At 43.9% G+C, this 21,834-nt stretch overlaps 1 protein-coding gene across 1 annotated transcript in view; it reads left to right on the top strand.

Annotated features, from left to right (window-relative positions):
• LOC309548582 (transmembrane protease serine 11D-like) overlaps positions 1 to 21,834 on the top strand; it is a gene marked incomplete at both ends in the record, with an annotated part of 70,124 nt that overhangs the window by 15,009 nt on the left and 33,281 nt on the right. The window contains 4 exons of the mRNA XM_082248556.1: positions 12,107 to 12,237; positions 16,548 to 16,684; positions 19,026 to 19,093; positions 20,091 to 20,242. Coding sequence (XP_082104682.1) covers positions 12,107 to 12,237; positions 16,548 to 16,684; positions 19,026 to 19,093; positions 20,091 to 20,242 — 488 coding nt within the window. The remainder of the gene's footprint in view (positions 1 to 12,106; positions 12,238 to 16,547; positions 16,685 to 19,025; positions 19,094 to 20,090; positions 20,243 to 21,834) is intronic.

Genomic DNA, 21,834 nt, shown 5'->3' on the forward strand with positions numbered 1-21,834 from the left:
TGTATCTCGCACGTACACAACCACACTAGGCCCCAATTACTATTGTTTGTACCCCTAAAAGGCTAGATGAGGAGTAGGGGGGGTATGGAACAGGCAGCACCCTCAAACCTTCAGAAGTATGAGATGAACCCCAACAACTTGGAAAGGTGGATCTCTCTCACACGTACCGACACAGACTATCCCGCAATTCAATTGATCCTCAAAGGTTTTTATTGAATAGCGGAATAGGAAATATGATCAAAAAAAGTGTATGTATCTCGCACGTACACAACCACACTAGGCCCCAATTACTATTGTTTGTACCCCTAAAAGGCTAGATGAGGAGTAGGGGGGGTATGGAACAGGCAGCACCCTCAAACCTTCAGAAGTATGAGATGAACCCCAACAACTTGGAAAGGTGGATCTCTCTCACACGTACCGACACAGACTATCCCGCAATTCAATTGATCCTCAAAGGTTTTTATTGAATAGCGGAATAGGAAATATGATCAAAAAAAGTGTATGTATCTCGCACGTACACAACCACACTAGGCCCCAATTACTATTGTTTGTACCCCTAAAAGGCTAGATGAGGAGTAGGGGGAGTATGGAACAGGCAGCACCCTCAAACCTTCAGAAGTATGAGATGAACCCCAACAACTTGGAAAGGTGGATCTCTCTCACACGTACCGACACAGACTATCCCGCAATTCAATTGATCCTCAAAGGTTTTTATTGAATAGCGGAATAGGAAATATGATCAAAAAAAGTGTATGTATCTCGCACGTACACAACCACACTAGGCCCCAATTACTATTGTTTGTACCCCTAAAAGGCTAGATGAGGAGTAGGGGGGGTATGGAACAGGCAGCACCCTCAAACCTTCAGAAGTATGAGATGAACCCCAACAACTTGGAAAGGTGGATCTCTCTCACACGTACCGACACAGACTATCCCGCAATTCAATTGATCCTCAAAGGTTTTTATTGAATAGCGGAATAGGAAATATGATCAAAAAAAGTGTATGTATCTCGCACGTACACAACCACACTAGGCCCCAATTACTATTGTTTGTACCCCTAAAAGGCTAGATGAGGAGTAGGGGGGGTATGGAACAGGCAGCACCCTCAAACCTTCAGAAGTATGAGATGAACCCCAACAACTTGGAAAGGTGGATCTCTCTCACACGTACCGACACAGACTATCCCGCAATTCAATTGATCCTCAAAGGTTTTTATTGAATAGCGGAATAGGAAATATGATCAAAAAAAGTGTATGTATCTCGCACGTACACAACCACACTAGGCCCCAATTACTATTGTTTGTACCCCTAAAAGGCTAGATGAGGAGTAGGGGGAGTATGGAACAGGCAGCACCCTCAAACCTTCAGAAGTATGAGATGAACCCCAACAACTTGGAAAGGTGGATCTCTCTCACACGTACCGACACAGACTATCCCGCAATTCAATTGATCCTCAAAGGTTTTTATTGAATAGCGGAATAGGAAATATGATCAAAAAAAGTGTATGTATCTCGCACGTACACAACCACACTAGGCCCCAATTACTATTGTTTGTACCCCTAAAAGGCTAGATGAGGAGTAGGGGGGGTATGGAACAGGCAGCACCCTCAAACCTTCAGAAGTATGAGATGAACCCCAACAACTTGGAAAGGTGGATCTCTCTCACACGTACCGACACAGACTATCCCGCAATTCAATTGATCCTCAAAGGTTTTTATTGAATAGCGGAATAGGAAATATGATCAAAAAAAGTGTATGTATCTCGCACGTACACAACCACACTAGGCCCCAATTACTATTGTTTGTACCCCTAAAAGGCTAGATGAGGAGTAGGGGGGGTATGGAACAGGCAGCACCCTCAAACCTTCAGAAGTATGAGATGAACCCCAACAACTTGGAAAGGTGGATCTCTCTCACACGTACCGACACAGACTATCCCGCAATTCAATTGATCCTCAAAGGTTTTTATTGAATAGCGGAATAGGAAATATGATCAAAAAAAGTGTATGTATCTCGCACGTACACAACCACACTAGGCCCCAATTACTATTGTTTGTACCCCTAAAAGGCTAGATGAGGAGTAGGGGGGGTATGGAACAGGCAGCACCCTCAAACCTTCAGAAGTATGAGATGAACCCCAACAACTTGGAAAGGTGGATCTCTCTCACACGTACCAACACAGACTATCCCCCAATTTAACTGATCCCCAGAGGTTTTTGATTAAATAGCGGAATAGAAAATATGATCCCAAAAAAGTGTATGTATATCACACGTACACAACCACACTAGGCCCCAATTACTATTGTTTGTACCCCTAAAAGGCTAGGAGTAGGGGGAGTATGGAACAGGCAGCACCCTCAAACCTTCAGAAGTATGAGATGAACCCCAACAACTTGGAAAGGTGGATCTCTCTCACACGTACCAACACAGACTATCCCCCAATTTAACTGATCCCCAGAGGTTTTTGATTAAATAGCGGAATAGAAAATATGATCCCAAAAAAGTGTATGTATATCACACGTACACAACCACACTAGGCCCCAATTACTATTGTTTGTACCCCTAAAAGGCTAGGAGTAGGGGGAGTATGGAACAGGCAGCACCCTCAAACCTTCAGAAGTATGAGATGAACCCCAACAACTTGGAAAGGTGGATCTCTCTCACACGTACCAACACAGACTATCCCCCAATTTAACTGATCCCCAGAGGTTTTTGATTAAATAGCGGAATAGAAAATATGATCCCAAAAAAGTGTATGTATATCACACGTACACAACCACACTAGGCCCCAATTACTATTGTTTGTACCCCTAAAAGGCTAGGAGTAGGGGGAGTATGGAACAGGCAGCACCCTCAAACCTTCAGAAGTATGAGATGAACCCCAACAACTTGGAAAGGTGGATCTCTCTCACACGTACCAACACAGACTATCCCCCAATTTAACTGATCCCCAGAGGTTTTTGATTAAATAGCGGAATAGAAAATATGATCCCAAAAAAGTGTATGTATATCACACGTACACAACCACACTAGGCCCCAATTACTATTGTTTGTACCCCTAAAAGGCTAGGAGTAGGGGGAGTATGGAACAGGCAGCACCCTCAAACCTTCAGAAGTATGAGATGAACCCCAACAACTTGGAAAGGTGGATCTCTCTCACACGTACCAACACAGACTATCCCCCAATTTAACTGATCCCCAGAGGTTTTTGATTAAATAGCGGAATAGAAAATATGATCCCAAAAAAGTGTATGTATATCACACGTACACAACCACACTAGGCCCCAATTACTATTGTTTGTACCCCTAAAAGGCTAGGAGTAGGGGGAGTATGGAACAGGCAGCACCCTCAAACCTTCAGAAGTATGAGATGAACCCCAACAACTTGGAAAGGTGGATCTCTCTCACACGTACCAACACAGACTATCCCCCAATTTAACTGATCCCCAGAGGTTTTTGATTAAATAGCGGAATAGAAAATATGATCCCAAAAAAGTGTATGTATATCACACGTACACAACCACACTAGGCCCCAATTACTATTGTTTGTACCCCTAAAAGGCTAGATGAGGAGTAGGGGGAGTATGGAACAGGCAGCACCCTCAAACCTTCAGTATGAGATTGTGTTCACTGTACCCCACAAAGATTGAGTTCACTGCACCCCACAATGATTGTGTTCACTGCACCCCACAAAGATTGTGTTCACTGCACCTCACAAAGATTGTGTTCACTGTACCCCCCAAAGATTGTGTTCACTGCACCCCACAAAGATTCTGTTCACTGTACCCCACAAAGATTGTGTTCACTGCACCCCAAAAAGATTGTGTTCACTGCACCCCAAAAAGGATGTTGTTCACTGCACCCCAAAAAGGATGTTGTTCACTCCACCCCAAAAAGATTGTGTTCACTGCACCCCACAAAGATTGTGTTCACTGCACCCCAAAAAGATTGTGTTCACTGCACCCCAAAAATGATTTTGTTCACTGCACCCCAAAAAGGATTTTGTTCACTGCACCCCAAAAAGGATGTTGTTCACTCCACCCCAAAAAGATTGTGTTCACTGCACCCCAAAAAGATTGTGTTCACTGCACCCCACAAAGGATTTTGTTCACTGCACCCCAAAAAGATTGTGTTCACTGCACCCCAAAAAGGATGTTGTTCACTGCACCCCAAAAAGGATTTTGTTCACTGCACCCCAAAAAGATTGTGTTCACTGCACCCCACAAAGGATTTTGTTCACTGCACCCCACAAAGATTGTGTTCACTGCACACCAAAAAGGATTGTGTTCACTGCACCCCAAAAAGATTTTGTTCACTGCACCCCAAAAAGATTGTGTTCACTGCAGCCCAAAAAGATTGTGTTCACTGCAGCCCAAAAAGATTGTGTTCACTGCAGCCCAAAAAGATTGTGTTCACTGCAGCCCAAAAAGATTGTGTTCACTGCAGCCCAAAAAAGATTGTGTTCACTGCAGCTCACACACAGAAAAATGGATGTGGATCACTGACACCTGCCTATCTCCAATCCCACACCACACAGCAATATCGATTGTAGTTTGTAGAACACAGTTTCCCTAAAATTCAGCAGACTCTGTCCCTAACAGGATTGAGAAGAGATCGTAGATCAGGATTGAGTGCAGATTCACCCCACCCCCCACACAGCAATATCGATTGTAGTTTGTAGAACACAGTTTCCCTAAAATTCAGCAGACTCTGTCCCTAACAGGATTGAGAAGAGATCGTAGATCAGGATTGAGTGCAGATTCACCCCACCCCCCACACAGCAATATCGATTGTAGTTTGTAGAACACAGTTTCCCTAAAATTCAGCAGACTCTGTCCCTAACAGGATTGAGAAGAGATCGTAGATCAGGATTGAGTGCAGATTCACCCCACCCCCCACACAGCAATATCGATTGTAGTTTGTAGAAGACACTGACCCTATATAATTCAGCAGACTCTATCCCTAAAATGCCTACAACTCGCCCTGCCTAAACACTCCGACCTGTCCCTCAATTCTATCCGGACACAAATGGTTTTTTCCTGCCTATCTTTCCCTAATCAGCAGCCAGCACGTTGATGTGTGCTCTGTCCCTGAATCTAAGCAGCATAATGACGCCGCTGCGGCTGCCTCGAACTTATAAAGACTTGGTCACATGCTTCAGACGGCCAATCACAGCTACTGAGACATTTGCAGGCATGGCTGGGATGGCTTAAGGCACACCAGTTAAACGATTGTTGATTGGCTGTTGAAAGCCCGCCATGAAAAGAGCGCCAAAGCATGCAAAACCCGGAAATAAAACGACCGAACACGGATTTTTACCCGAACATACAGTAAAGTGTCCGTGTCCGTGTTCGGGTACAAAAAATCCAATTATTCGGTACGAACACGAATAATACAGTCCGTGTTCGCTCAACACTACAAATAAGACAAGTTTGAGTGTATATAAACCAAAGAATGAAAATGTAGCACTGATTACTGTATTAATGTCACTGGTCCCACCAAAAGTGTCAAAAATGCCAGTTAGGGGGTCCAATCTGTCTGCCGTAATATCGCCGCCATTACTAGTAAAAAAAAAACAATAAAAATTACATAAATCTTTCCCGTAGTTAGTAGGCACAATAACCTTTGTGCAAACCAATTTAAAATACGCTTATTGCAATTTTTTTTACCAAAAATATGTAGCAGAAAACAAATTGTTAAAAAAATTAGATTTTTAATTTTTTTTTGGGGGGGGGGGGTGTTATATAGCAGGATGTGAAAAATATATATATATTTTTTTTTTTTTCAGAATTGTCGCTTTTTTTGTTTATAGCGCAAAAAATAAAAATTGCAGAGGTCATCAAATACCACCAAAAGTAAGCTCTATTTGTGGGAAAAAAAGGACATCAAGTTTATTTAGGTACAGCTTCGCACAGCCACACAATTGTCCAATAAAGTAACGCAGTGCTGAATCACAAAAAATATCCTGGTCATTAAGGGGGCAAATCCTTCCGGTCCAGAAGTGGTTAAAAATGAAGCAGGCTGTTGCTTTCACAAAGCATCAATGCTGGTCAAAAGCCTCTATTAATTTAGATGGTAATGCGCCATAACGGCACATACAGAATTTATGATGTTGCACAGAACCCTTTTTTGGGTCCGCACCAAAATAGGTGTTCACACCTATGCGATCCCATTCATGTCCGAACTGACAGTTCGCACTGCGATATGCCAACTGATCTGGGGGTGTCATTAACCTTTTATTGACACCCCCAGAGATTTGCATATGGCAGTGTGAACTGCCTGTGAGTTTAATGCGATGCAGGAACTAGCAGTGAATTTGCAGGGTTCCCGCTCCGCATATATGTGAACCGCTACTGAGGGAGAGGCATTGGAGGTTCCTGTATCCCAAAATGCACTGGTAAATAATAGAGAATTAAGACAGAGCAGCTCCAGACAGTTTCTGGTTGTACAGAGCAACTGTATGATAGCACCATTTACTTCTGTGTGCAGGAAAAAAACATCAATCCAGCCAGCACTCCTGACAGTGCCAGGCAGGGGCAGAGACACTGAGCATTTTTTTTTTTTTGCCAATGGCAAAAGCTTTTTGTGTCAGAAAAGCTGAGTGGGACCAAGCCAAGTGTCAAAGAGATCAATGTATATGAGTAAATTTTTCAGAGAATTCACAAGAATACCTGCTATCATGCCACAACCTAGCCACTCCTCAAAGAAGATTATTTTATCTACAATACTTCCTCCTAGAAAAACAACACATTCATTGGCATTTATCAAGCATTCGTGATGCTTTTTCATTGCCTCAAAAACATAATAAAAACACGTCATAACATGCTATAGTAGCATGAATGTTATTTGCCTCATTATTCATAATTAACACACATAGGAACTGTTTTAGGTTAAAAAACAATGTCTATGCATATTGCACTACATTAAAGGCAGATGAAAGTATGTACAAATAAGCTTCAGGTGCAAATAGAGGGGTAATTATCGGGCAAAGTAGCTTGAGGTGCAAAGGCTTCAAATGCGTTGTCAGGTATGTGGGAGTACAATAAAACTGTGACAAAACTACTGTATTAAAAACTTTAGAGTTACCTCAGCCCTTGTAGTTGCATTGGTATGAAGGTATTTATTATGCTAATTAATGTTATGGTATAGTCTGTATAATCAATTATGTAAATGATGGCAGTGCTTACAAAATGGTCTCCATGAGGTTGCTTGCTGTGTAGCCTAAGGACACAGTAAACACTGTAGCATGCGTGATGCTCCCAATTCAGTTTACTAAAGCCTTTTGCTGAAAATGTCCAGCCTCTCTCTGACCAATCATATTAACATTTGAATGCATGTCGGTGTTATTAGTAACAGAATTATGAAAATATTTTTTTTGTGTAAAGTGCACAAAAAACAGATGTAATCTAGTTTATATATACAGTATATTTATTTAACATTTCCAAGGGTAGCCACAGCACTCTATGTTCGAAGTAAATGCCCAGGTGCTCACCCACAAAGAAATCCATACAAATCCAAAACTGGTTTAGAGGCATTCTCTGGTCTTGTAGAGGAGGAAGATCAAAAACAGCAGTGTTTTTATTGTCAACGCTTTAATGAAGGTCAGTCCATCTTTCTCAAGACATCTTAAGAAAGATGGATTGAGCTTCATCGAAACGTTGACAATAAAAACACTGCTGTTTTTGATCTTCCTCCTCTACAAGACCAGCGAATGCCTCTAAACCAGTTTTGGATTTGTATGGATTTCTTTGTGGGTGAGCACCTGGGCATTTACTTCGAACATAGACCCATGATTAAAGCACTTCAGATGTCATCTTAACCTCCCTGGCGGTATGATTATGTCTGGAAGTTCATACCAAAAGCGGTACAATTATTTTCATGGAAATTTGGTGTTATGTATTATAGGCCTACAATTCTTAGTAATTACTGACTTAAACCTGACCAAAACAAGACTCTAGTAGACATCCCAGATGTGATAAATTTTGAAACACAAAATCATGAATTATAATCTCATAAATAATGTCATTTTATTCAATAATGCAGTGAATAAGGAAATTTGTCAAAGAAAGAAAATTCAATACAAATGCTGCGTGTGATAAATCTTGAAACAAGGAACTACACAAAGTCCAACGTCACAGTCAGGACAAAGGAACCTAGTTTCCTTTCGGACTTTCTTTCCATTTCTATCGCGTTTCGAGCAGCAAACAACACACATCCTGGTTGGTGCTGCCTTTTTTGCAGTTGGCGGAATATAGTCTGCAAAGTGACGGCCGGTCAGACGCTCTGGGTTGACCACGTCAACAGAGCGACGTCCGGGTCAATTTTCAACTCCTGATGGTGTCTGGTACTTTGCAAAAATCTGCTCAGCCACCTTCCAGACAAACTCGGAATGAGCAAGAGGGTTTTCACTGTTGGCTTTGTGCAGGATGTAAGCGTTCCATAGACATTGTTCCAGAAGATGTCTAAATATTTTTTTATAGTATTTTTTTTGCTGTTTTCGTACAGTGGGATAGAAGGTCATGGCCTGATTGGCTCTGTCCACACCTCCCATTGTTTTGTTATAGTCAATTACGACCTGTGGTTTCAGCACATCAGTCCCACCTTTTGTATGGACCATGGCAGTGGAGGTAGTGTGAACAGTGCTCATAAGACACACATCCTTCTTGTCTCTCCATCTCATTGCCATCATCTTTCCCTTCTGCCAGGCAACCATTTCTCCGGTTTTTAGTTTTTTTTTGGCAAAAAAAGATGGCATGTCTCGACGGTTAGGCCGAACGGTACCATATGCGTCGGTTCTATTTTGTAGCAAAACATCATATAGTTCCGGGGAGGTATAGAAGTTGTCCGTCGTCAAACAATATCCCTGGTTCAGCAAGGGGTCAAGAAGTGTCAGGACGGATGATGTGGCAATCCCATAGTCGCTGTACCTGGGGTTGAATTTAGTGCCTTTGCCGGTGTAAATTATGGAATTCCATATGTACCCCGTGGATGACTCGCAGAGCATATATGTTTTGATGCCAAACCGCGCTCTTTTTGATGCGATGTACTGAATCCAACTTAGGCGACCCTTGTAGGCCATTAAACTCTCATCCACGCTGATGTCCCTTTCTGGCACGTAGGCCAGCTGGAAATTTCCCACAATAAGTTGCCATACCTCCCAGATCTTTTTCAGTTTGGGCGCAGGATGCGTGGCCTCATCAAATTCCTCATTGTTTGTGAAGTGGAAATACTTCATAATCAGGGAGAAGCGATACTCAGACATCACGGTCCCAAAGAACGGTGTGGCCAGTAACCTGTTGGTGGTCCAGTACCATTTTTGGAACGGTTTCCCCACCAACCCCTGAAGAAAGAGGAGTCCCATAAACAGCCACATGTCCTCTTTCGTTACCGGTTCCCACCTTCTGCTTCGGGAAAGCCTGGCATGCAGCGTTGCGGATTGCTGCTGTTAGTAGCGATTCGTCTCGGCGACAATTAATTCAATTACCTCCTCAGTGAGGAATAATTGCAGGTAGGCCAGAGGATTGTCACGCTCGACATCTACCTTCATCCCAGGTGATCCGGTGAAGGGGAATCTTGGGGGCGCTACCTGGTCCGCATCGCAATCAATAGCGCACCAAGTGCGCACATCGCTGAGGTCAGGGTCATCGCCGTTCTCACTTGCCAGATCCGTGTCAGTGTCGGACGACAAATCACCGCATGACTCGCTATCGCTCACTTCCGCGAGCACCTCTGGGTCGCTGTCGCTGCCGCTGTCACTCAGCTGGTCCAAAAGCGGTTTAGACTGGCGCTTTTTTGATGCCATAATATATTTTTTTTTTTTGGGCACAAATCACAAGTTTACTGAAGAGAGGGGCACTGTAATGTCAGATCTGAGGTGATCTGTGGTGATACAGTGTAATCCTATCAGATTACAGTGTATCACCTCTTTTATTTTGTTTCATTTTCAAAACTCCCGCCCAGTTCCGCTCCCGTGCGCCGCCTCTGCTCGCAGGGAACGGAACCAGGAAGTCAGATGCCGGTCACCCGGCGATCGGAGCGAAGGACATCGCTGGATCGCCGGGACAAGGTAAGTGGAATGCTTCTGGGAGCCAAGGGAGGCTCCGCTGGCACTCTGAAACTCTACCCCGAGCGTGACTCGGGGTTACCGCTCTTGATATGAAAATTCAACCCCGAGTCACGCTCGGGATTACCGCCTAGGAGGTTAAACTTCTAACACCTACACCGACCCAACCCCTTTTGCTACCCCAACTATCTACATAAAAATGCCAAACACAATTGTTGGAGTAAAAATTTTGGCCGTAATGGCCTTTTATTAAAACCAAACAAAATATAACAAACATTCCTTAAAACAGGAAACAAAATAATAATGCAGTAACAAGAAACCTGAGTTTGCCGATCTTTGAAGGCACCAAGTATCAATCATCCACTTTTGTATCTGTGTAACGATTTACCCAGTCCCCATCCATACCACACCGGCTCGGGGACGACCTCAACATTCAGCAGATACCTCAGCATTTTAACCTACCAGTTAACCCCCATTAACTGGCATTCCACAGGTGACTCCATACCTTAGATGGGTCCCTAAACTGATAAACACAGCAGGTTTTTTTAAACGCCTCCAAAGACCCCAACCGACAACCAGGAAGACAACAGATCAATGTAAAAATTCCAGGGTAGGGGTGGGTGGGCGTTAATGTTCTTCCCCCACGTGTCTCAACTGAATGCCGGGCACATTGTGCTGCCTTCTCCGCAACTTCCATGTAGCCCCACCTACCTGCAAAAAAAAAACCCAAATTGGGTAGGGGCCTAGTAAAAATTTTATTAACCTTGCCTCTCCCTGATTCCCCTGACTACCTAGTCATGCCAGCCCTGCGCCTTATTTTTTTTTGCTTCGGGCTGTACTTGAGTGCCTCTAAACCAGTTTTGGATTTATACAGTATATATATATATATATATATATATTAGTTACATAGTAGGTGAGGTTGAATAAAGACAATAGTCCATCCAGTTCAACCTGTGTAGGTGTGTGTGGCCGTAATCATCTCACATACCCCTGAATGTTCTGATACTTGAGATGTACGTCTAAGAGTCTTTTGAAAGTCACCATACTTCCCGCAGAAACCACCTCTTGTGGTAGAGAAATCCACAATTTTGTAGGCCCTAACCGTAAAGAACCCCCCACGTTGCCTGAGGTTAAAACGCTTCTCCTCTAATCGCATTGTATGCCCTCTTGTCCTCATGCAATCCCTTCGACTGAACAGCTTTTTTTCTGAGCTGAGATCCCCATTGAGATATTTATAAATTGCTATCATGTCCCCCCTCAGGCGTCTCTTCTCCAGGGAGAATAAATCAAGCTCTTGTAATCGCTCCTCATAATTAAGGTCCTCCAATCCCCTAATCAGTTTAGTTGCCCTTCTCTGGACTATCTCCAGCTCCAACACATCCCTCCTGAGGACTGGCGACCAGAACTGGACAGAATACTCCAGATGCGGTCAGACCAGAGTTTTATATATAAACCTCCAACATGTTCTGACTTTAATTTTCCGACAGCAAAGGTCCTTCTCTACAATAAGCTGACAGGGAACAATACTCAGGCTGTGCCTGCTTTCTAAAGAAACCAGACTCTGAGGGGAATCACAATACTGCATTGCAGTAATGCACTATACAAAAACGTGTTTGTTGAGGTACAATTTATTTTAAATAGCACCCCAATGCACTTGCACTGCAGCCTTCTACATGGGGCAGAAGCCCACTATAGTGCATTGTGTGTTGCATTTCGAAGAAAGGTTAGGAATGGTTTTGCACAATGTAGCACACTTTAACACACTGTGCAAGTGTAACCCCCGACTTAGCATTTTTCACAACTTTTGTTTTGCACCTGAAATGTATTTAGTTCATTTAAACTGAAGGTTTGGTTGGGATTGTACTACTTCTTTTCTGTTGCTTTTTTAATAACACCTTTGCTAAAAGGAGAATCATAGAACAACAGTTGTATTTATATCAGAATCATTTTCTAATCTCTATAAAATATTATTTTGCTAGTGGTGTTTTACCTTTCTATAATATATTAACTAATTCAGTGTTTTTAACATTGTTTTCATTTAGATCTCCTCAATCTGGTCTTCCAATGAAAGTCTCTAGGCATCGCAACATCATAATAGCAGTTTCCATAATCATATTTATTTTGATAATTATTGCTGCTGTGGTTTCAGCTATTGTAGTTACTGTTCTTCGTGGTAAGTTCATGGCATTAACTTAAATGTTTATCAGCAAGGAAATAAATTAAGGACATGTATGAGGATGTTGCTGGTAGTCACTGCTGTCCTGCTCCTCAAGTGAGTGCAAGCATTGAAAGTGAGGAGGTGATCTGCAAATTGTCCTCTCACTTCAAGTTTAGCTGTCAAACACAATGGTCAGATGATCACTGCTTACCTCTGAGGCTAGGGAAACCTTGCAGAGAACTGTCCTCTGCACTGGGCTTCTGATAGCCATCTTGGGGGAGCCTGTGTCTGACTGGACACAGAGCTCTTCCGCTATATCGGAAGCCATCTTTACCCAGAGAGGCTATACATAGCCTCTGCTGGGTTATTTTTGTGCACCATGCAGTGAAGGAAGTTGAGATAGGGACAGACACTTGGTGAGACAAATGCTGGTGGGAGGAAAGCTATGCTCAGCATAGGAAAAGGTACCTGTTGAGGGAGGTCAGCTTAGGGTTGGTCTTGTAACTCCTGGAAACTACCTGGTATGGGGAAGGACCTTTCTGCATCTAAAGCATTGCATCCTTGCATTCTGTGTTGTAAGTTGTGACGGATCTTTGTACCCCAGCTGGGCACATCCGCCAAATCTGTGTCTCCTGTCCTCCAAACGCACCCACAGCCTGCGGAGAAGTCATATCCAGCCCTTAACCCCTCAATCACGAGACAATCCACACAGGTGTTGAGGGTTAAACATGCAGAGCTTAAACTGTTTAATACATTCCAAGACAACAGTTTTACATACAGTTAGGGAAACTCCCCTTAGCCTTTCCACAGAAGGGGGGGAAGGGAACCAACCAATGAGAACTGAACATTTGTACATTTGAAACATGCAGTCTTAATACACACCCCCTGCGGAGAGATGTCTCCAACTCAGACCATTGTCTGCCATGAATCCACACACTTAGACACAGAAACAGGAGGGGGGGGGGGGGGATGGGTTGTAACATTACATTACATTAACTCAATGCCATGAGTCAGTTGTTCAGAGGATGAATAAAGGGAAAATAAAGTGCAATGTCCCAAACTCATAAGAAAATGACACAAAGGGGTTTACAATCCAGGGACAGGGTGATCCGTCACCCATAGTGACGGCTAGTACCGTCACATCTCTTCCCCCCCAAAGGTAGACTAATCCAGGTACTAGACCTCCAACTGGTCTGTGCCTGAATTAGTCGGGTAACAAATCCCAAAAAGAGTCAATGTCTGTTTGCCTGGATAATTCGTCGGCGTTGCTTCCCAGGGCAGTAGTGGATGGTAAAGTCAAAAGGCTGCAGCGCCAAACTCCAGTAGCTTCTGGCCCATAGTCTGTCGGTAGGAGGCTTGCGCACAGTCCCCTCCAAAACACACAGTGACAGTGGGTTCTGTCACATTTCTCCCCTTTTAAAAACAGGCTAACGAGGTTCCTGACCCTCAACTGGTCTGGACCTGCGTTAGTCACAAACTTCCACCCCAGGCAACCAGGAAAAGTAAAAGAACGACTCTGGCGATGGGGAGCAACACCGCACCTAGGGTCTCCCATGAATAAAAACAGCCGCTGCAGAGTGGGAACAGCTGTCTGCACTCCTCTGATCCAGGGCAGGGTTGCAGATATTGGGGGGAGCTGAATAATTCTCTGCCCTGATGCCAGCGCTTCCGCTGGTAGGGAATGTAGGCTGGTAGGGCTATGCATTTGGGGAGAAAAAGGTACTTGCTTTTCTCCTGGTGTAGTTACGAGCCGCTGAGAAGGTATCTTGCAGGGACTGTGTCCCGGATTCTTCATCTCTGGTTCTGATGCTGGGCAGAGACCATCAGCGCTCTGTCCTGTAGCCAGCGCTTCTGCTGGGGGGATGAACATTGGGGTAGTGTCCAATTGCTGGGGAGGGAGAATTGCTTCCTCTACTCCCGGTGGGGATATCTGCTGTTGGGAAAACAGCTCACGCAGATCCTCTCTCAGACTCTCCGGATCCAACTCTTTTTCTGATGCTGGGCAGATGCCAGGGGCACTCTGCCCTGTAGCCAGCACTTCAGCTGGGGCGATAAACACTGGGGTAGTGTCCAAGTGCTGGGGAAACGGCTCACTGAGGTCACCCCTCGGACTCCCTGGATCTACCTCTGAGGGTGGGCAGAGGCCAGCGGCACTCTGCCCCGTAGCCAGCGCTTCTGCTGGGGGGATAACCACTGGGGTAGTGTCCAAGTGCTGGGGAAACGGCTCACTGAGGTCACCCCTCGGACTCCCTGGATCTACCTCTGAGGGTGGGCAGAGGCCAGCGGCACTCTGCCCCGTAGCCAGCGCTTCTGCTGGGGGGATAAACACTGGGGTAGTGTCCAATTGTTGGGGAGGGAGAATTGCTTCCTCTACTCCCGGTGGGGGTATCTGCTGTTGGGAAAACAGCTCACGCAGATCCTCTCTCAGACTCTCCGGATCCAACTCTTTTTCTGATGCTGGGCAGATGCCAGGGGCACTCTGCCCTGTAGCCAATGCTTCTGCTGGGGCACCAGATGAGATACTCTGGACTTGCTGCTGATCACCATTTCCCAGCCTTCCAGCGCCTGTCTCAACTCCTGAGACCTTCATGCTATTAGCTTGTCTCGCTGCCTGGTGGACCTCCAGTGCGTTCCGGCATTCTAGCGCTCGCAGTGCCCTCTGTATCATCGCTGCTTCTTCCATTGCAGTTAGTACGGGAAAACGCAGGGTCACCCCTGGCCCCATTTGCTTCTCATCTTCGTGACTGTCTGCTATTTCTCTCGGACAGTCCCAGGCAACGGGAGCCATGCCAGGCTGCTGATCACCGTCAAACAGCCGCTTGTAGGCAATCTCGAGCTCCCATTCCTGCTCAACCAGGAACTCCAATTCCTCCAGGTCACACGCCTCGTCGGGGAGGTCCAGCACCTCATCTCGGAAATCCAGAATGTGTTCCAGCCGCCACTCCTCATCGCTCCCAAAGTCTGGGTCTCCGTACATTTTTTGATGGAGCAGCCCCACGCCGCCATAGCCAACGCCTTCTGTTGGGCTGCCATCTGCTGTACCTGGCCACAGTTGAGCCGCGAACCACCGGAGGGCTCTGTAGCTGGCGTCCAGCCTCATTTCCTCCTGGACCAATCTTCCGAGCTCCGTCTTCCCTTCATCTCGCGGTCGTTCCCTCAGGAACACCTCTCGCGCACAGTACTGCTTCCAGGACATCTCTGTGGAGGAGGGAAGGATCTTCCCCTGATGGTGCCGCTCGTGGCTTAGCGCCTCATGCCAGAGTTGCCGGCGGATCACATCCTCCCAGCCGAGCCTGGTGTGCTCTGTCGCTGGTTCCCGATGTTGCTTCCGCATGCCTTGCAGCCTCCTCCCGAACTCCGCTCTCATGCTGGCTGGTCCCCGTATCACTCCTCGGCAGCTGCCCAGATCTTGAATCCTGGTGGTGGTTTGGATGTCCTGGACTTCAGGAGACATCCCACCGCTGCCAACCAATGTGACGGATCTTTGTACCCCAGCTGGGCACATCCGCCGAATCTGTGTCTCCTGTCCTCCAAACGCACCCACAGCCTGCGGAGAAGTCATATCCAGCCCTTAACCCCTCAATCACGAGACAATCCACACAGGTGTTGAGGGTTAAACATGCAGAGCTTAAACTGTTTATTACATTCCAAGACAACAGTTTTACATACAGTTAGGGAAACTCCCCTTAGCCTTTCCACAGAAGGGGGGGAAGGGAACCAACCAATGAGAACTGAACATTTGTACATTTGAAACATGCAGTCTTAATACACACCCCCTGCGGAGAGATGTCTCCAACTCAGACCATTGTCTGCCATGAATCCACACACTTAGACACAGAAACAGGAGGGGGGGGGGGGATGGGTTGTAACATTACATTACATTAACTCAATGCCATGAGTCAGTTGTTCAGAGGATGAATAAAGGGAAAATAAAATGCAATGTCCCAAACTCATAAGAAAATGACACAAAGGGGTTTACAATCCAGGGACAGGGTGATCCGTCACCCATAGTGACGGCTAGTACCGTCACATAAGTGAAGTATAAGCCAGGGAGGGCCTGTGTAAGGAAGCAATCCTTGTTAGGGTTCACATATTCATCTTCAAATACTGTACATTATACTTAAAATGGTGAATTATTATACTTAAAATGCATGAAACTCCAAAGGGACAGCAAAAATGTTTTATCTATGATATCAAGCACAACATACCAAGCTAATAAAACAAGGAAACTGACAAATGGACTTATGTTGATGATGGTTTTAAAGGCATATGGCATAAAATAATAATAGACAAACTTTGCTTTTTTTTTTTTTTTTTTTTTATAGGTACAAGCAGCAAATCAGGATCCAGCCTTGTGTATTATAGCGGTTCTTTTAGGGTTTTAAATTTAAACTATACAGAAGCTTATAAGAGAAGCAGTAGCCTTGAATTTCAGTCAATGGCTGTTCAAATTGAAGGATTTGTAAGTAGTTTTTAATAGCTTTAGAGAAATGTGAAACTTTCTTTTCATATATGGGAAAAATAGGAGAAAATGTTGTTCTGGGACATAGGGAGTGCTGAAGCACCACTGAATGAATTGTTCATAGACACTGTTAAACACTTGCTAAGCCACAGTTTTTCTGTCAATGTCTCCTGTGCAAGTTTATATGAAAACAGGAGATGCCTGCCATCTTTTTCAGAACCCTTTGGCTCTGCCCCAGTGCCGGGACAAGGTCATCCAGCACCCAGGGCAAGGATGCCAATATTCCCCCCCTCTTCCCTTAGAGTTAGGGTCAAGGTGCCCCCCATCCCTGAAATAAACCATTGCACCCACAGCAACCATCCCTCCTGCCCACCCCTTGTCCCAGCCCTGCTCTGCCCTGTTAGAGGTCACAAGACATATATATCAGAAAGCATACTGCAATATTAGCTGAGTTTTTTAAAACACCTATATGTAGGAAGCCCCCCTAGCGTATGGGTTGTTAAGATTTCAGGTACATTGGCAGCTCCTAAACTTGCCACTGTAGAAAAATGCAAATCGCGGCAAGAACACAGTTTGCGTTTGTGCCATGTTTTGCATTTTCCCACAGGTGCAGTCAGGGTAGGATAGTGTAAATGTAGAGCTACATGGGCCTACTATTCAGCAACTTTACAAGGACAATGTGCCTAAGCATCAGCACATCAAATTGGTTTCCAGTACAGTCACTTATCAGTTCTCTTTGCACGCACTAGGCCTGAAAAGCAGCAATATACACTTTCTACAGATTGTTCTTTACTACGGTGGTGCAATTAACATTCGCTCACAACTACAGCTGGGGCCAATGCAACACAGGTGCCCAGATGTTTTACCAGTACTCTGGGTAACCTACCTGGCCACCCCTTCCATCTCACCTGTGTAATTGATCACCATCATTAATATCTCCAAATCAGCTGCTTACAGGATTCCCTGAGCCTGAGTGTTGGTGAACCACTGTGGGGCATTACTGCTGTGTCCAACAGCCCGCAGACTTCAAGCAATTGCATCCACTTACTTACATCCAGTATTACACAATGGGAAAGTGGATTTCTTTAACTCTTTCACTGTGAGTTTCTTCATAAACAGTAAGAACATGGTACAAGTTAAAGAGCATAATTCTGTTCAACCTGTACAGTATAACCACATTTATGGAGGAACAGCTTGCAGTTTGTAACTGGTCCCATCCCAGGGTAGTGACAAAGAGGGGGGGTTGCCATATGCCAGTATGTCCTAAAGCTATGGTTCCTCCCAGTCCATAGGCCTACCTCATGCACCCCTCAGTAGAGGTCTGGCCTCTGTTTCATCGTGCCTACTGCTTCACTCTTTCTTTTGCTAACCCCACCCACTGCCTATGAGTAAAACTAAATTAAAACCTCCCCGGCTGTAACCCCTTCTTACATACTGAGAGTTGGATAACAAGCTTAGCTTTAGACGCTCACAGGCTAAAGTCATCCATGGACTTTAAAGATTAGTCACACATTGAGACATATCCCAACCGTGTCAGGAAAAAGGAAGAGCAATGCAGGGCACACACTAGCAAACTCTATGTTGGTGGTGGTGGTGGTGATGCCTGGTACTAACTACCCTGCAATATCAAGCTGACATGGCTTCCTGTTCAGCTGATCATATGCAAACATAATAGTAGGCATGATAAATTGCCACTGCCTGAAGGTACCACAATCATGGGATGATTGATCCAATCTTTTTTCGCTAGTATAGGAGCCACATGGTTCATGACTCTATGCATCCTAAATCAACCAACACAATCAATACAGTCCATTGCTTGGACATTTTACCAGGCTCTGCAGCTCTGCATATATTAGTGCTTAGCTTAAACCAAGGATCAGTAGGAGCTAATTGGTCAGTAAATTAATGCTGATAGGTTCTTACTATTTAATGGCAATCACTATATCTGCAGTCGTGTATGACTGGCAAACTGATCTACAGGTCCCTTGGCATTGTATCATTTATTTGGGTTCCTTTTGCTTTAAACTATGTGATTAGCACTGTGAAATCCTAATATATTGTAGCTATCACACTAATCAAAGTCTGGGACTGTAATAAACCATGTGTCTGTTTTGTGACTTCATATACCGAAAACCCTGATTATTCAGTTACGTTTTCATTTTCCCATGATAGCTTATACATTTAATCAAGAATCTGAAAATTTAAAGAGGTAATTAAGATTGTAAACATGCTTCAAATAAAATATTGAACAGAATAACTCAAGGTATATTATATAAATTTTTCTTTGTATAATACTATTGTGGTGTGCTACTAGTATTGACTGTATTTGTATTTATTGCAGATTTATTTAATATTTAATTATTCAGAGCTAAGAAGTGAGTACAAGAAGGTGCAAGTTTTTAGCCTAAGGTATGTAACTGATGATTTCAAAAGTAAATCAAACCTTATCAAACACATAAATAATGTCCAAACACCTCTCTCCTGTAGTGTAAATCTGTCCATAAACACATTTTTGTTGTTTAGTCTGTGGACTGAACCAAAAAATCCAACAGATTCTTCCATCTATGGCAGGGATCTTCAAACTATGGCCCTTCAGTTGTTCAAGGACTACAATTCCCATTATGCCTAGTCATGTCTGTAAATGTCAGAGTTTTACAATGTCTCTTGAGATGTGTAGTTCCACAACAGCTGGAGGGCCGTCGTTTGAGGATCCCTGATCTATGGTATAGACAGCCAACAATTTTTCACCTGACTCCTTTGATTTTTTTCAAACAAAGAATTTTGCGTGGGAGGTTGCAGATAGGGCTATCCACAGGGTGGTAGCCTGGGCTTATCCTCACAGGACTGGGAGTGCCTAAAGCCTGATTCCTGTGGTTGCTCCTCTAAAGGGAAAAACACACGTATTTGGACATAAGCTGTGTAAATTAAATCACAAGTCAATAAAGTTCAATAAAATTAGATGAATCAATAAGTCTACATTCAAAAAAAATATATATAGTGCACATAGTCACTTATTTTCTTATTGAATGCACGCCTATTGCTTTATCCAATTTTATTGAACTTTATGGACTTTAATTTGCACAACTTATGAGGTTTATATACCTTTAGCATAAGCACAAAAGGGCACTTCAAGCACTTGTATGTTTTTTTCACAGGAGTATTACTATATTTCTGCAGTTTATGTATTGCACATTGCACTTTAGAGTGAACATGGCATTTTCATATAAGTTATATATTACACATATTTATTAGTGCTGCATTTTTTCTTTGTTTTCATGTAAGATTGTAGTGTACATATAAGGCTACAAAAATAAGCAGCATCTTTACACCACACATTTGCCCATGTGCATTTATTTTAGGTGTACTTTATGTGTATTTACTAAACACGTTCTTGTTTTTTCCTCAGCCCCGGAAGCGTTATACCAGGATTTGTGGTGACTTTAAATTTTGATAGTTTAATGAGCACAAATGTATCAGTTCAGGAGATTTTCTCAGAAAGCATGAGAAATACCAACACAGCACAATTCAACATTGACAAGAATTCACTGCAACTAACAGGCAAGTAGGATAATTCCTGCTTCATAAGGAGAAGATACGTTTTTTCCTTTTTTTTTTTTTTCTTTTTTTTTTTCTTTCCTTCCTTTCTTCTGAGCGGATATGCAAGAACAAGAGCATTGCTTCTTTAACCATGAAAAATTATGATAGGAGATTTCCATAATAATTCTCACCCCTAGCAGTCCGATTACGTGTGAGAACCCAGTGAGGATTCCCGCAATTAGCTGTGAAAGGCAGCTCCATTGAGAGTATTGGGAGGCTTCCAGTTCCTACAGCTATTTGTGTCCCCTTGCATGTAATGACTCATGTAGCAATCATATGTGAGTGATCAGCCCTGGACGCAGACTGTCTGTAGGACCAATGGTTCCCATGTGATCAATGCATGAGTAATAACATGGAAGTCAGTGCAATTAGTTGCAGGACACGGCAGCCTTGGTTGGTTTCAATGGGGCTGCCTTTCACAGCCAATTGCGGGAACCCCTGCTGTGGCATGTAATTGGACTGCGGATGTATTCGCAAACGCAACTGGTAAAAAAAAATGCTGCGCTAATAAGCAGATCCTTAAAGTGTTTCTAAAGGACTTTTTTAGTTTTGGAAATAATATGTAAGGTTTAGAACACCAGTAAAATTTGTTTTGCTGGTCAGATCTATCCTCTCTATGTACCCTGTTGACAACTGTCCCTGGGACTATAAATGAGAGAAAATCCAAAATTTTGAGCTGTACCAGTACAGAAATAGACATGAAAATTTGAATTGGGGACACCTGTTCCAATGATAACTGTCTAAAAGAGCATATACCTAATTTTTTGGGGGGCAATTTCTTCTATTTTTTTGTTGTGTCTAAAGGATAGGATGGCAAAAAAATAAATACAAAATAGACAGGAGTTATAACCATTCCGTACCCTATTCAAAATGGAATTTAAATGTCTCAAAACCCTCACTTTGTGTTCCTGTGATGCCCATATTAGAAACGGTAGGTGCTTTTGTCACCAGGACAGAAAGGCATGGCCAGCAATAAAAAGAAAAACTCTCTGGAATTCAAAAAGATTGGCACAGCAATCTTTAGAAGTGTGTCACACACCAGAATGGCAACTGTTGGTGTCTGCAATAGATTTATGTATCTGTCATAAACATGTAAATGCATGTGTTGCAAAGATGCTTCAATTTTCTAAAAAGTAGGAGAACCCTTTCAAGTTTCCATGCCAGCACTGCAGGAGTTAGGCAGCCAGCACATCAAGGCTACCACACTGAAAACCTCTCCTCAATCAAGTAAATAGTACAGGAGGATCACACCATTCTCCTGGGACTCCCCAATACACAACATACCCTGCTCTGATTCTTTTCAGTGAGCAGCTCGATTCACTGCAGCAGCAGGCAGAGTCTGGGAGCAAACACACAATCACAGTGCCACTGACCTGTTCTGGCATTTGTGTGGGTCTGGGGTCCAGTGCTGCAATCGTGGAGAGTCCAGTCTCTTTATGCAAGCTCTGCATTAGGTTCACACTTGCGGGTGGTTTCGGGTGTGGGAATAACAGCCAAAACGTGCTGCTCTTGTACAGATCCACAGGGCTGCCATTTATTCTTAATGGCACCCC

Source organism: Pelophylax lessonae (genome assembly GCF_965119305.1).
Source record: "Pelophylax lessonae genome assembly, chromosome: 1".
NCBI classification, from domain to species: Eukaryota; Metazoa; Chordata; class Amphibia; order Anura; family Ranidae; genus Pelophylax; species Pelophylax lessonae.